This window comes from Cajanus cajan, chromosome 5 (assembly GCF_000230855.2).
Source record: "Cajanus cajan strain Asha chromosome 5, NIPB_CcT2T_4, whole genome shotgun sequence".
NCBI lineage: Eukaryota > Viridiplantae > Streptophyta > Magnoliopsida > Fabales > Fabaceae > Cajanus > Cajanus cajan.
Window position 1 is genome coordinate 26526190 of NC_138521.1, and position 16938 is coordinate 26543127.

General features: G+C 37.2%; 1 protein-coding gene across 2 annotated transcripts; it reads right to left on the bottom strand.

The window, feature by feature from the left end:
* Positions 1-7941: 7941 nt before the first annotated feature.
* LOC109790480 (protein FMP32, mitochondrial) lies at positions 7942-12548 on the bottom strand. 2 transcript variants are annotated; one of them, XM_020349637.3, is made up of 8 exons: positions 12381-12548; positions 11835-12117; positions 11592-11723; positions 11375-11434; positions 8750-8826; positions 8588-8644; positions 8414-8480; positions 7942-8318 (listed from the first exon to the last, which is right to left on the bottom strand). In XM_020349637.3, exons 2-8 carry the CDS (start codon positions 12021-12023, stop codon positions 8199-8201), a joined length of 702 nt encoding a protein of 233 aa, XP_020205226.1. In that variant the 5' UTR covers positions 12024-12117; positions 12381-12548; the 3' UTR covers positions 7942-8198. The 2 variants fall into 2 exon arrangements, with proteins under 2 accessions (XP_020205226.1, XP_029125507.1); XM_029269674.2 differs by lacking the exon at positions 12381-12548 and adding an exon at positions 12214-12352.
* Positions 12549-16938: the final 4390 nt, after the last annotated feature.

Sequence of the window (16938 nt, forward strand, 5' to 3'; positions counted from 1 at the left end):
AAGTCTTACCAACTCGACATCCTGCAACTGCTTGAGTCCAACCTGCCTCAAGAACTCATTAGTTATGGTAATTTCCCCACAACTAATGTGATCCTGAGCTAACTCCACACAGAGATTTAAATCTCTGAACTTCTCCACCAACTCCAACTCCTTCACCATCATCCCAGACATGTGAATGGTTTTCCTACTCAGTGCATCTGCCACAACATTGGCCTTGCCAGGATGATACATCAACTGGAAGTCATAGTCCTTCAGAAATTCCATCCACCTCCTCTGCCTCATGTTCAGCTCCTTCTGATCAAACAGATATTTCAAACTCTTGTGATCACTGAAGACACTGAACCGAGCACCATACAGATAATGTCGCCATATCTTCAAGGCAAAAACAACAGCTGCCAACTCTAAGTCATGAGTGGGGTAATTCCTCTCATGATCCTTCAGTTGCCTTGAAGCATATGCCACCACTTTCCTGTGCTGCATCAGCACGCACCCAAGACCCTGGTGAGAGGCATCACAATACACATCAAAGGGTTCACCAGAATCCGGTAACACCAACACAGGAGAAGTAGTCAACCTTCTCTTCAACTCCTCAAAGCTCCGCTCACAGGCATCTGTCCAAATAAACGGCTGCTCCTTCCTCGTCAACTGGGTCAGAGGCGCTACTATCCTAGAGAATCCCTCAATGAACCGTCGATAGTAACCCGCCAGACCCACAAAGCTCCGAATATCAGTGACGGTCCTCGGACGCTCCCACTGCAACACCGACTCCACTTTAGCCGGATCAACAGCAATCCCCTCCGCTGAAATTACGTGGCCCAAGAACCTCACTTCATCCAACCAGAACTCACATTTAGAAAGCTTAGCATAAAGCTGCTTCGCTTTCAAAATCTCCAACACCACCCTCAAATGCTCTCCGTGTTCTTCCCGGGTCCTTGAGTAAATCAAGATATCGTCAATGAATACCACCACGAATTTATCCAAGAACGGCCGGAAGATCCTGTTCATGTAATCCATGAACACTGCAGGGGCGTTGGTCACACCAAATGGCATCACGACATACTCATAGTGGCCATACCTAGTCCTGAAAGCAATCTTTGGTATGTCACCCTCCTTCACCCGGATTTGGTGATATCCTGACCTCAAATCGATCTTTGAAAACACTGATGCTCCCCTCAGTTGATCCATCAAGTCATCTATCCGAGGAAGTGGATATTTGTTCTTGATGGTCAACTTGTTCAACTGCCGGTAATCTATACAAAGTCGACTACCTCCATCTTTTTTCTTTACTAACAACACAGGAGCACCCCATGGCGAAACGCTCGGCCGTACCAACTGCTTCTCCAATAGGTCCTCCAACTGACCCTTCAACTCAACCAACTCAGCAGGAGCCATCCTATAGGGGGCCACCGACACTGGCCCCGCTCCTGGGACCAAGTCAATGCTAAACTCCATCTCCCTAGTAGGAGGCAACCCAGGTACTTCATCCGGGAACACCTCAACAAAATCCCGCACCACCTCAATTTCAGAAACAGCCCGCTCGGTCTCAACACTCAACGCTGCAAGCAGAAGACAACATTCTGCCCCATCTCTCAACAAGGATTCAGCTTGGCTAGCTGAAATCAACATCTCATCCTCCTCCTGAGGAAAAATCAACCGCCTATTGGCACAGTCTATAAGGATACGATTGGCAGATAACCAATCCATCCCTAAGATTATGTCAATATCAACTAAAGGCAAACAAATCAAGTTTACCTTATACCTCTTCCCATTCACATCAATAGGGCAACCAACACACAGCTCAGAAGCAACTACTGAAGCAGACGCGGGCGTCGACACTAGCAGTCTCAACCCCAGATCACACACAGGTACACCCAACATGGCAACACAAGCATAAGAGACAAAGGAGTGGGAAGCTCCAGAATCAAACAAGAACACCACATCCTTACCAGCAGCTCTGCCCTTCCCCTTCACCAGATCAGAAGAAGTCGAAGCCTCAGCACCGGTCAAAGCAAAGACCCTACCAGCTGCGGTGGGTCTGCCACCCCTCTGAACGTCTCCTCTCTGAGCCTCACTCCTCTGAGTACCCCTCTCTAGTCTGGTTCTGGCGGGGCAGTTAAAAGATACATGGCCCATCTGTTGGCATCTGAAACATCGATTATCTGTGTGGGGACAATCCCTAATCATATGGGACCCTCCACACCGGTAACATCTCAGGGCAGCACCTCCACCCTGTCCTCTACCAGCAGCAGCACCAGTAGGTTGCCTGATGACAGGACCCCCTTGATGTGGTTGGGGCCTATCATATGGCTTCCTCTGGTTCCCTCCTTTCTTGGACCCAGATGGCCCCTCAGAAATCTTCACCCCGCGGTTATCACCTTCCAACCGCTCAACCACCTTCGCCTTCTCCACCAAGGCTGGAAATTCAGTGATGGCCATAGGCACCACCACTCTCCTCAGGTCATATTTCAATCCTTCTGCAAACTTCCGACACTTCCAAGCCTCGGCGATGCCTTGCGAGTAAAAACGAGCTAGGTGCTCGAATTTCATCGCATACTCAGAAACGGTCATCCCTCCTTGGTGTAAGCGCATGAACTCGGCTTCCTTGGCATGTCTCACGCTCTCAGGAAAATACTTCTCCAAAAACATCCGTCTGAAGCACTCCCAGTCCACAACCACCCCTCTGGCAGTCAACATATGATGGGTACCCCTCCACCAGTGCTCGGCTTCTCCAACAAGCATGTACACCGCGTATGCTAACCTCCTCTCTTGAGAACATCCCAGCATGGTGAAGATCTTCTCAAGCTCACAAATCCAGTGGTCAGCCACCTCTGGATCTGCCTCTCCCTTGAACTGAGGAGGATGGCACTTCCGAAACTCAGCCAGGTCCCGGCTCTCCTGTGACCCAGTGGGCCTTGCTGCACCAGCTGCAGCTCTCTCCGCTTCCATCCTAGCAAAGTAAGCATTTTGCTGCTGCATAGCCATGGCCATCATCTCCATGGCCCGGGCTATCTGTTCATTTGCTCTAGACATCGTCTACAAAAGCAACAACACCTTTAGCAAACAATATCTAAACCAAACAACAACTCAAAATACTACAGAACACCACAACAATCAACACAGCAATCAACACATCAAGGCAACATAACTCAGAGTTTAACACAACAAAAGCCCAAAGGAACCACCCCCAAAGAGTTCCCATTAGACTCGAACTGCTCTGATACCACTAAAGTGTAACGACCCGACTGGTCACTACAAGTCAACCTCAAGACACTGGAAACACTAGACAGAAAGAGCAAGTATATAATTATAGGGTCTAGAATATAAAAATATACAAAGCCTCGATCCGACTAGAATTAGAGTGTATTAAAACATCCAACCAACAAAATACATAAGCCACTGCTACACCTAGTAGCTGTTATAGCAAAATGTCAATCAAACACGACCAACTCTGCGTACCAGCTGCCGACTCACCACGAACCAAAACACCTACTCCTGTTTTGCTCCCGTACATCGTACGATCATAGCAGTCCAACCACAAGGAAACAGCAAGGGTAAGCTAGTATAAAAAGAACAACATACAGCAAAATTCTAATAATCAGCACAACTTCAACCGTCAACACGACAACATTCTAATTTCCAATCAACCTATGCAACCAACCATCAATCAGATAAAAATGCGTCGTCACGCATATCACCTCGGAGATTCTCCTACAACAACTCAGCCGTTAAGGCCTACCACAACTCAGCCATTTAGGCCTACAACAACTCAGCCATTAAGGCCTACAACAACTCAGCCATTAAGGCCTACAACAACTCAGCCAATATCAATCTTGCACAACTATACAACTCAACGCATCAACGTACAACTCAACTTATCAACATACAACTCAACTTATCAACATACAACTCAACTTATCAACATACAACTCAACTTAGCTCAACAGCATTAATCAATATTGGTCGGCATAAATCAGCATATTCATAAAAAAAAACATATCCAAAACAACCTTCAACTTATCGTAATCACTCATAGTAAAACGAAAACCATTACTAATTATAGAATATCTGGAGTCATAATGCTCCTATCATGTTCATCCTTATATCATATTAATGATAAGAAAATTTCCTACAACTCTCATGAAGACCCCAAATCCTAATTCTTTCATCTACCATGTGAAAAATTTTAAAAACCGAAACAGCTATAACTAATGCTGACAGCTTGACCCCTCTTCACTAAAACGGCCATATCTGGAGTTCTAAAACTCCTTTTTGAGTGATTCTAGCGCCATTGGAAAGCTAACATCCAAGGCTACAACTTTCATGAAGACTACAAAGTCCAATTCTGAAAGTACAAAGGCGCTCAGCGCTTTGCCTCCAGAGATTCTCCTCTAGCTCTCTGCCTCTAAAGCGCTCAGCGGTTTAAAACGGCTCAGCCGTTTGGCTCCAGGGGGCTCTCTGCCCCCAAAGCGCTCAGCGCCTTAAAACCGCTCAGCGGTTTGGTTCCAGAAACCCTCCCCTGTCACGAAACTCCCAAGGGGCTCAGCCGTTCAAAACGGCTCAGCCGTTAGTGACAGCAACCACAACCCTCCACCATTTTTGAACAACAAATCCTGCAAAAACAAGAAATCCAAGCACATGCAATCCACCCACAACACCCCATTTTCATCCAACAACCCAAAAATCAATTCTTTCTCAACATGCAACCATAAAACAACCAAGAGACCCAAGATTTCTCAAAACCCACTACAACCCCAATTTTTCCCAATCTCAACGATTCAACAACAATCATCAAACATCCACCAATTTCAACAGTTAACGAGCTTTCAACACTCATTCACAACCAAAAATCAATCATGAAAACTAACTTCCCTTACCTCGGGTGAAGATTCCGAGTTTCCGGGAAGGGAAACGAAACGAAGGGGAAGAGAGTCGGAGAAGAAGATGAAGGAAGAGGCTCCGCACGGCACAGCTCCAGAAGAGAATCACCTATTCAACACCTTGGGTCCAAGAAATGGGTGGGAAAAATCAGAAATGAGAAGAAGAAGAAGTAAGGAGGAAGTTTTGAAAATGAGAGAGAGTTGAGTGGGTGTTGGGGGGTGTTTTTACCAGCACGGGTCTCACAATGTCCTTTTTTCTTTCTTGTCTATTTAAAATTTGTCTAAATGTGTGTACCTTTAAGTTTTTTATTTGTGTCAATGAGACAATTTGCTTTTGAGATATTATGACAAATATTAAGTAGGAATTAATCTAACCACTATTGTGTTTCTCTTACTTTTAAATTAATTTTAAAATAAATTAAATTATTCATTAAAATAATAGAATGTTTTAAAAAAGGAATAAAAATGTATAAATCTTTAAAAATAAAACATATATCAATATTTACAATTTTTTATATTTAGTACAAATAATTAATAATTTCACACTGCAACAGCCGCAATCCGCATCACAATACTCGCAATACCCGTAACCACAGCAGTAACTACAACCGCGACCACAACCGCAATTTGAAACCATGGTCTTGGGTGCCGATTCAACCCATTTGACCAGTCAGTTCAGTCTGAGCTTCATAGCACTGATTATTATTACTATAATTTTCATTGATCCTACAAAATATTACTTGACCAAGCTAATTATGATCATTCTAAAGACTCTACGAGTAAGCCTATCCTAAGCCCACATAAGTCAAGCTTTAGCCGACAAACATATGGCTTTATTTCTTCCAAGGTATTATCATAACACCATCATATTTTATTTTATTTTCTAGTTACCCGTTTGCATAGTTCTAACTCCTAGCTATATTTTTTAGGTCATATGCTTAGTTCCAACAAACTTCTCTAAGTGAAACATGTGGACACCATTATAAAGCCTCTTATATCATCAACTGATTAATTGTTTAGACCCCTCACTTGTACCCCTAAACAAAGGACTACTTTGGCCACCTAAGCCTCCAAAGCAACTCACAAACTCCATAAGGGTGGCTCTAAGACTTTTGGTACGGTAATCATGTTTCTCTCCAACACCCCCTCTTGTGCCTTGAAAGCCTTTTTGCCTTCTTAATAACATTAGTGACATAACTAACTAATGTTTCTTTCTTCAAGCCGAGAAAAAGAAGAAGAAGAAAGAAAAAAAGGAAAAAGTGATTCCAACCATTCCCGATTCATGGCTATCATGTCACTCTCGCAATACTATCGCTAGTAGTCATGTGAGACCTGTGACTACCCATATCAAGGAAACTTCAAGGGATTATTTTAAATGGTGATATCATCAAAGACATAGAGATCGTCTTTTAGTTTTCCTTCCAAGAGGACTTTCCTAGTTTCCTAGGATTTAACGAGATATATATCAACATGAAATTCAAATGAAAAACTGAAATACACCAAAAAAAAAATTCAAATTGTTAATAGCATTGCAAAAGATTAGACAAAGCCAATGGCTTAAAGACATTCTTCAGAGAAAGAAAGAAGGATTTACCAATGTGTCTTATATTGGTGGCTAATACAATAGCTACTTTGATCTTATTGCCACAAATATATAAAGCCTTTACCATAGGGTTTGAAGAATCTAGTTACATGAATGGTGGCAACTGAATTTGGATACCAAGAAGCGTCATAAAGGATTTCTTGTATAACCAACATTATTATACTTGCATCATTAATGCTCCCTAATACAATGATCATAATTGTACTTTCAACAATCTTGTCATTTTTATTTCATAAAATAGGAACATCTTGATAATAGGGATCAAACATCTGATAACAATTCAAAACATTGTGGCCAAATTTGTCACGCACTCAACACTGTGATCTATTAACATCTTGCCTACCACCTTGATTGTTATATTTTACTGCATCTTTGATTTGTGTATTGAAATTTGCCTCCTCTACAGTTGGACCTTCCTCTACCTCAATAAGCTAATAACTTTGGATGAAATTTGCTTGCATATTTTGCTTGAAGCCATTAGACTCTTCTTTCTATCTTTTTGGACAACTTCTTGAGCAATCAACAAAGCCTTCATTTCATGAACAAAGTAGGGTTGGATTCTTAACATAATAGATGTTACAAATGGATTATATTTGGAGAGCAATCCATTTACAATTGCCTCAATATGATCCTCAACATTGACGGGAGAATATAGAACTAGAGTATCTACAAATAGACAACAACTCATTCACAGAACCCTTTTTTTTTTTTTACACTTTTTAATTGCATCTTCAATTGATTAGGCTCTGAAAAAAGAATTCAAATTTCTTCCAAATTTCAAAAGAACACTCCCATCAAACCATTTTTGTATGAAGGTTCTCGAACATGGAGGCTAAGAGCCAAGAATCTAGAAGTTGATCTTGTTCCCAATTTGGGCATTCTTCATTGACTTTTTCGTTGGCTCAATCTTCTTCATTCAAGTACTGAGTAAATTATCCTCCAGACTCTTCAATATGCTTAAGGTGTTTGTGGCACCTCTTGTTTCCATTGTAGAGAAGATTCTACATTCAACTTGATTGCTACATGATTTGTGAAAGTTTGTTTTACAAAGTGAGACCTAAGAGCTTCACCCACTTCTGCAATAAAGCTCTGATATACATGCAGTATGTGAGAGAGGAGAGAAAGCACTCGAAGAGGGATTACAAAAGAGGTATTATATATCAGAGATAAAAATAAGAATATATTGAGAAATAGCAGCCGTGCTAACGAACAATTAACAACTTTAACTACATTTAATCTAATTATTCCCTTCAAATCCATCCAGCTTTTAACATTATGTATTACTGTACCTAATATTGGGTTGTACAATGTCGTGAAATTTGAAGCGAATAAAGGAACCTTTTTCGATTAGAATTAGTGGCAATAAGCATTTGGATTCTCCCGCTTAGGTAGAAGAGTCGAGGGATTAAATTATAAACTAAGGAGCTTGTATTGTATTGATACCATACAGCCACGCTCAAATTGCACAAATATGGCAAATAAATAAACGAAAGAATATAGAATGGGGCTTTAAAAAAGGCCCAATTCGTGCCTAATTGGAGCTAGTTCTTTCAGCTCCACTAGTATAAACCAAATAAAAAAAATTAAAAAAAAAAAAAAAAAAAAAAGTTGAGCTAGTATTGTAATGCAATTGTTTGACAGAAGATACATCTTCAAAACAGCTACTCCTGATTCTTTTCCACCTCATTTTGGTGGATGTTAATTGGAATACAATCCGTTTACATCAAGATACGTAAAACAGCAAGACCAACCGCAGAGATTGAAACAAGTGTTCCTATGCAGTATTTTATGACATCATATTTGGCTGCTTCCAGCTGTGCTCTTAAAGAATGAATTTCCTGAATGTGAATTATATAGCAAAGTGTTTTCAAAATGTAAATTGCCAATTTGTCAAGGAATGAAAATAACTTCTAAATGTCTCATAATTGCTTACTCTATCAAGTTTGTTTGTCAGGTTGTTAGTTTCAGCATTTTGATCAGACAATTCCTCCCTTATTCTCCTGTATTTTTAATATAACTTGTAAGCAGTAACAGATAAAAAGGGGATTTCAATCTAACAAAAGTTCTCTAATCTTTGACAATCAACATGTTTATTCTTAACTCTTACCCCCTTTCGAGGTTCAAATCTAATCGCTGCCCAGCAGTGACTTTGTCTATCTCATACCTGCATTACAAACCATGTGATTGCACCAAAAAAAAAATCACAAAAACAAATGAATACAACTGTAGTAGTTGATCAAGGCCAATTGCTAAAATTGATGAAGCATACCTCAATTCACTACGCATCTTATCTATATCATTCCTAAGCTTCTCAGTCTCATGTTGTAAGAGAGAAAAATGGTGACCCTGAATTGTAAGTTTTTCAGCATATTACACCACCAGGCAAATAAACCCAACCTCATCAACATCAAAATAACAAACACATTGAGGTAAATAAAATTACAAGGATAAAGAAAAAGTGAAAATAAGACCAAGAAAAAAAAAATCCCAATGTAAGATGGATTCCCTCCCAGCATAAATGTCTCAACAATAAACATAATGCAACAGAATCAACCATACTATGTATGTATTTGCCACCACATGAATTATGATTCAACCATTTAAATTACTCTCCTAAACAATTGTTTCAACGGAAGAGCAAAAGTCGTTCTCCACATATCCATTAAGTATCAACAAATATCACAATATAAGGTGCAGTAGTTGGACCGGTCCATTTGGAAAAAAACCAGGGGTCATTTACATTTAGTTTGAAAAATCATTTTTTATTTTCATTTCTTGTTTTTTTTTTCTGAAAATAGTTTTCATTTTCAAATTTTCTAGAAAATGTCTCATTTAAAATCCCATTTTTTGTTTTCAACAGTTTTTGGAAGCCAATAAAAGAGAAATGAGACTTCAAACTTAGCATAGAGCATTGGAAAAAAAGGTAATTGAGCATTTTGAAGAACCCTCTTCATTTTATTGTCTGAGCCATCTTCAAAGCCATGACAACTTTGTCCACCAACTTCATGGGTACAAGCAGTCTTCTTCGTAGTTGTAGAACTTGTTGTTGGTGTTGCAAAGGTGGCATAGGAAGAAAAGGGTGACTGAGCATTTTGAGGAACTTTCTCTTAGTTTTCAGTTCTCTGCGCCTTCTTGACAACTTTGTCCACCACCTTCATGTTTACAAGCAGCACGGGACTTGTTTGTAGTTGTAAAACTTGTTGGAGTTGCAAAGGTGGCAGCGGGTAGACAGCACTAATGTTGCTACGGCGAAGGAAGTGGAAGTCACCAAAGGTGAGGGTGGCAGGCAAAGTCAGAAGAGAAGTGAGATTTGATGGAGAGACTTCTGGCAAAGACAAGGACAATATGGAAGGAAAGATGGCAGAAGCTGCGCTGTAAATGCTTTCTAAAATTGAAGCCCATGAAAACTTAGAAAATTGACAAGATTGCAAGTGCTAATTTTGCTGCGATGAAGGAGGTGGAAGTCACGAAAGGTGGGGTTGGCAAGCGAAGTCAGAAGAGCAGTAAGATTTGATGGAGAGACTATCTCGCAAAGACAAGGACGAGATTGAAGGAAAGATGGCAGAAACTGTAGTGCAAATGCTTTCTAAAATTGGCGCCTATAAAAACTTAGAAAATGGTGTTTTATTGTTTTCAATTTTGGGTTGAGTTTTGAAAAATTTTTCTAAAATCCAATCCAATCAAACATGTTTTCAATACCATTTACTATTTTTTATGAAAATGCAAATAGAAAATGCCTAGGCCAAATGGATAACATTTTCTCAAACCAAATGACTCCTAAACTAATCTTATGCTTTCGCATTATTAAACGAGATAAACCTTGAGGAGGACGACAATAATATCCTCAAGACATCCCACCTAAACACATGAATAATTTTAAGATAACACAGCTCAATTAGTTTAAAGATCTTCAAATATATAGGTTAACCAGGAGTTAATAAATTTAGCTTAACCAAATGCAGTCCAATAAACCAACCGTCTAAACATCAGAACTAACCATTTTAATAACTGATAAATAATTAGTATTTATCTTTTTTTCTTTCTCTAAATTAGAATCTGTTTACTTTCTACCTAAGCTTTTTTACACTATCTGATTTTACAAAGATCATATGTCAAGCGTCTCCACAGAGACTTGAACATGTCATTGACTCTCTTGTACATCATAAAGTTAAGAATTAAAATAAATATAACATAATTATGAAATGCAACGACAACAAAAGATAAAGAGTAAGCGCAGAGCAATCTATCAGAGCATAAGTTTCAACTAAATACCAAAATTGAATTTTTCAAGAAACCCAATATAATGAATCATTCATCATGATCATAGTCACACCAATTTCAAAAGGGACCAAAGTTCATTCATTATGTTATGGATGCTAGAGACAACTGAGAAGATCATCTACAATAGCAGCAGTGAGTGGAAAGAAAATAAAAGAAATAAAAGTGCCAGCCTTAGAAAAATGGAGAAGAACAGTGAAGGAACTACGTGATCAACTTAAACAACTTATTGTCTTCATTCTAATTACTTTCAGAGAGAGCATGATCAAATAATTCCATTAACGTGATTCATTTCTGTACTAGAACACAGACACAACGGGCACCTTGCATTTACCTAATATTGGAGAAGCATGATGGCACATATTCAATACAACGTTTCATCAATAATTAAATGGAAAAAGTATTTTTCGTCCTGAATAACTGTAGTTCATGGAAGTCATATTTATGACAGTAAAATAAGATGTCTGGTGCCTGCAATGAATATAATGTAAGCAACACACAGATCCTTCGTTCAGCCCTATCATGTTCACTAGCAGTACCAGCACTAAGACATCCACATTGACCAAAACCCTAAACCTCAAACTTAACACATAACATCCACATAATTGAGAAATACCTGTGAGCTCTGAACCTCTGCTTTAAACTTGGACAGGTTGGCTTCTTGGAGCATTTCAGTCTCAACAAGAAAAAAATAACCAAAACAGCTTCTATTAGTGCAAACCATGCAACATTCCAAAACTAACAAAACTGAAAAGGGACAATCCAAAAACAAATCTCAAATCCAAAGAACAACAAAAACAAAGATTGCATTTGGCACCAAAGGAAAGTCTTACTTTCTGCATTTCTCCTTTTGACACTAACGACTGAGACACATTCTCGAGACTGTCATTCAACACTTCAGTTATGGCAGCGGTTATTGCCTCAGCATGCTTTGAGGGCACTCCTTCCCCCTCGAGTCTCCTAACCTACAAGCCAAAAAACAAAGCCAATATTCAATTAAAGCAAAAAAAATATACAAAAAAATAAAAATAAACACGAAACTGAAAAAGGAAAGAGACGCGTGCGAGAATTATTACAAGGGCCAAGGTATCGACGAGAAACAAGTGCTTTCCGTTGGCTTTGACCAATTGAGAAACATTTCGTGTGCCCAAAAGAGGGAATGGATCAAAGATTGGTCTTTGGAACGAAGACGATAGTTTTGAATTGGAAGCCCCAAAAGCACCGAACCCCGATAACTGCCATACCCGCCTACGAACCGCGGCCATTTGCGATTGTGGGAACAAACCCCAAAAAAAACTCGCACAACACAACAATTATTCAGCCTTCAAATCGAAATCGGAAACCTTGGCACCAAGTCAACTACAAATAGGGAACCAGAGATTGATTTATTACAACATGCGCACAAAGAGTTTGTCGAAATCGAAATCGAAATCAAAATCAAAATCCCAATCTCACGTGTCGTGTTTTTTTTACCCTTGCTCTCGGTAACCAAATGGGACATGGGAATGAAAAAGAAAATAAATAAATAATAATAATAATAATAATAATTAAAAGAAAAAGAGAAAGTGAGTAATATAGATATAGTATTGGTTGGCCTTGGGAAGTGTGAAATGGAGGGTTACCTTTGACCAATGGCGAATTGGGGAATAGGAAAGATGAAAGAACCTCACGTTGTTGGTGTGACGAAGGAGTAAATCAGAGGCATAGCAGGAAAGAGGGTGCTATGCTAATGCTATTCTCTTTGCCGTTGGCGATCCCTTACTTGCACTTCAAAAACTGTACTACTCACGACAAATACTAAATTCACGTCATCTATTGTTTCCCAAAAAATGCGCTTATATTTCCGTCTAATAAGTAAAAAAAAATAAAAAATAAAAAAGACTAAAAACATATTTTAGTCTCTTATAATAATTGTTTGTTTCAATTTAATTTTATTTTTATTTTTAATCTCAATTTGGTCCCTAATAAATTAATTGGTTACAATATCGAACTTTCGTCTAAATTATTTAAACGAAGTTAACTGTTGATCACGTGGATGTCACGTAGATGAATAGGTGGATGCCACGTAGATGATGCCAAACTTCTTGAAGGCACCTGAAACCAGAACGGTCCGTTCTGAGTTCAGAACAACCCGTTCCAGAACTATAATAATTTTGAAAATATTTTTTTATGGTAAAAATTTTAAAATTACTTATTTTTAAAATTCAATTGTCTTATAAATAGAGTGATAACTTTTCCTTTTTCTCTTTCTGTTTGAAGAAATATTTAAGTGTCACTTAATAATTTTTTGCAACTTATTTAAAATTAGAGGAATAAAATGATAAAAATTAATAGGATAAACATAATAAAATTATTAATTTATTTTCTTTTAGTCTCCTCTAAATTTTTACAATCATTTAAAACAAAAATATGTTATATGTTATTTTGAATTAATTTAACGAAGTATTATATGATTTTTAGTTTTTTAAAAAATTTTATAAATTTGATCTATACATGAAAAGTTTTTTAACTTAACAATTAAATTTTTAAAAATTTGATATAGAACATTAATTATTAAGTAGAATAAATCTATCAAGACTTACTCTTAAAGTAAGTAAATTTTTTCTTCATTAAAAATGAAGATAATTTTACCACAAAATAAAAAATAATTAAAAAATAAAATAAAGTATAAAAAAAATATTAATGTATTTATTATATTAGATATAACAAGATAATTAAAATATAATTAATAATATATATTTTATAAAATTATTAATATTTTATATATAAAAAAAATGAAAAAAAATTTAGTGGGGGCAAGTGCCCCCACTATGATTAACTTAGATCCGTCCCTGCATGTGGTTGTGTGGTGAAATGTTAGTCTTGTGTATCCTCTTCCTTTACTTCAGGTTCTACCTCTTCAAGAACAGGTTCTACCTCTTCAAGAACAGGTTGTTGTTGTTGGGGTACATCGTTAATGACTTCAAGGAAAAATACCATGTCATTTCATCCTTTATTGTATAGTGTCAACTTGGTAGTAAGTGGTTCACTCCAGTTTGACTAATAATGAAATAAAATCTACTACCATTGTCTTTAGTGATATGCTGCATTGTCCTTAATGATACACTGTATAGCCCAACTGTTTAGGTTTTGAAGTTATCAATTTCTATTGACAATATTACCAAATCCAGTGTTTGAAATGCTTTGTACCTTGGGTCTTTTTCCTTCCACAATTCACAACCGTGTACTATAATCATTAACCGCTTGTGTTTAGCAGTCTGGAACCAGAACAGCCCGTTCTGAAACCAGAACGGCCCGTTCTGGTTTCACTTTTAGTGTGTTAATTTTGCACCTAGAACGGGTCATTCCGGATGCAAAATTAACACATCAAGAGTGCACCTAGAACGGCCCGTTCTGGTTTCAGAACGGGCCGTTTTGGTTCCAGGTGTTTTCAAAAAATTTAGTGTCCACGTGGCATCCACCTATGCATCTACGTGGCATCCACGTGGCCAACAATTAACTTTGTTTAAATAATTTGGACGGAAGTTCGACATTGCAATCAATTAATTTATTAAGGATCAAATTGAGACCAAAAATAAAAGTGGGACTAAATTAAAACAAACAATTATTATAAAGGACTAAAATACTATTTTAGCCAATAAAAAATAATAATTAAATCTTTATAATTTAAAATAATTTTTTTTATTCCTATATCTCTATAATTTAAAGTAGATTTTTTTTTTAAATTTTATAATTATTTTAATCTGAAATGTTAATTTATTTTTGTAATATTGTCCGTTTTTTATTAATGTAATAGAAGTTTTTACTTTTTTAGTTTTGTAGGGGTAAAAAATAGTGTCTCGAGTGAATGTTACAAGTGAGAATATAAAAAGAACATAGAGTGTAAGACTTATTTTTGCATAACTTCGATAAAATAAATTCTACATACAAAAAATTAAATTAATATTTATATCAAACCAACACAAAAGAAATAATCTTAAAAATAACAATAGAAACTAAAAGGATTAAAAAATTTTAAGTATAAAGACTAAAATCTTTTATTTTAAATTATAAAACTAAAAATGATTAAAAAAATATAAATATTAAAACTAAAAGATTTTTTTTACATTATAGAAACTAAACAGTAAAATAAGTGAATATTATAAAGACTAAAAAATTATTTTTTTTAAAATACTTAAAATTTTTTAACTTAAATATAAATAAATTCTACTTAACTTCCCTTTATTTAATGCTATTGTTCTAAAAGTTACTCTTAAATTAAATGTTATTACTATTTTTAATAAATATTATTAAGAATAGTTTAGAAAGTAAAATTTACTTCTAATGTTTTTTATTATAAGGGGAAAATATTCTTTTCTATTTAATATAAATAAACTTCAACTATTTTATCTTCTTTAATAATATTTTTTTTCTCTAAAATATCTCTTTTTTAATGTACAGTTAGTTACATTACTTCATTTGATAATTATTACAATTATAATTTAAGAAAAATATTATAAAACTAATAAAATTTAATACTTACCTATGATACATAATCGATGAGGATTAAAGCAGGGGGATCCGTTGGCACCATCTTTGTTCTTAATTGCTGCGGAAGGCCTCAGACTATTGATGAGTAGGGCTTCAGAAATGAATTTGTTTAAGGGTTTACACATAGGCGATGAAGGTCCTCCGGTTTCTCTTTTACAGTTTGCGGATGATACTCTGATTATTGGAGAAGCTACTATGCAGAATCTGTGGTGCTTAAAAGCAATCTTGCGTGGTTTCGAATTAATTTCAGGCATGAAAATTAATTTCCATAAGAGCTGCGTGGTCGGTATTCATTCTGGGGCAGATTTTACTAATTTGGCGGCTGCTTTCTTACATTGCAAAGTGGGTCAACTACCTTTCAAGCATTTGGGCTTACCTCTTGGTGCTAATCCTAGGAAGTTGTATACTTGGAAGCCAATGCTTGATAGCCTTCGAAAGCGTCTATCCTCTTGGAAGTATAAGCATTTATCCATTGGAGGGAGAGTGACCTTAATTAATTCGGTTTTGAATGCTATTCCAATTCATTTTCTCTCATTTTTTAAAGCTCCAAACTTGGTTATTAAGGAAATTGTGGCTATCCAACGTGATTTCTTGTGGAGAGGTGTCAAGGATGGCTCAAAGATTCCTTGGGTTAAATGGGAAACAGTGTGTAAGTCTAAGGTGGAGGGTGGACTAGGTATAAAAGATGTTAGATTGTTCAATTGGGCACTCCTAGGGAAATGGGTGTGGAGGTGCATGCAATCTCCGGGTATGTTGTGGGCAAAAGTTCTCCATCATAGGTATGGCCGTATTGAGTCTTTTTCAAATTGCTCAAATGTGGATAGGAAGGCATCTTGGTGGTGGAAGGATATAGTGTGGGTGCTACATCAAGGGAATTATTGGTTGGACGAAAAGATTGAACGTTGTATTGGTGATGGTACTATGACCCGATTTTGGGAGGATAAGTGGATAGGTGGTTTGCGCTTGTTGGAAGTATTTCCTCGGTTGTTCTCCTTTGCCTTAGACCCATTGTCAGTGGTGGCAGATAATGGAACTTGGGAGGGATCTACATGGGTGTGGCAGGTTAAGTGGAGAAGAGAACCTTTTGTCCATGAAGGTAGGAGTGTGAATATCTTGTTGGATATGCTTAAGGGCTTGCAAGTTATCTCGTCAAGGCAAGATTATTGGAGATGGATTTATGACAAGGACGGTGTATTCTCGGTGAAAAGTGCGTACCTTTGGCTACAAAGATCGGTAGGTGGAGAACTCAGAAACTCTTCGGATTTTCAACTAGTTATAAAAAGACTTTGGAAATGTAAGGCTCCGATCAAGTGTTTGGTCTTTTGTTGGCAAGTGCTATTGAATGCGTTCCCGTGCAAATCATTGTTACAAGTACGTGGTGTGGAGTTGGAAAATAATCTCTGTTCTTTTTGCTCTCTGTTTGTAGAAAATCCTCTTCATCTCTTTCTAATGTGTCCGATGGCTTTTAATACTTGGTTAGCTGTTGCTAAGTGGTTGGAGGTTACGGTGGTGTTCCCCAATTCTATAACTTCTCATTATTTATATTGGACGAATCTTGGCATATATGAAAAACATTCTCAATTATTGCGAGTAGTCTGGGTTTCTGTCATTTGGTCCCTATGGCTTCATCGAAATGTTATTATCTTTCAG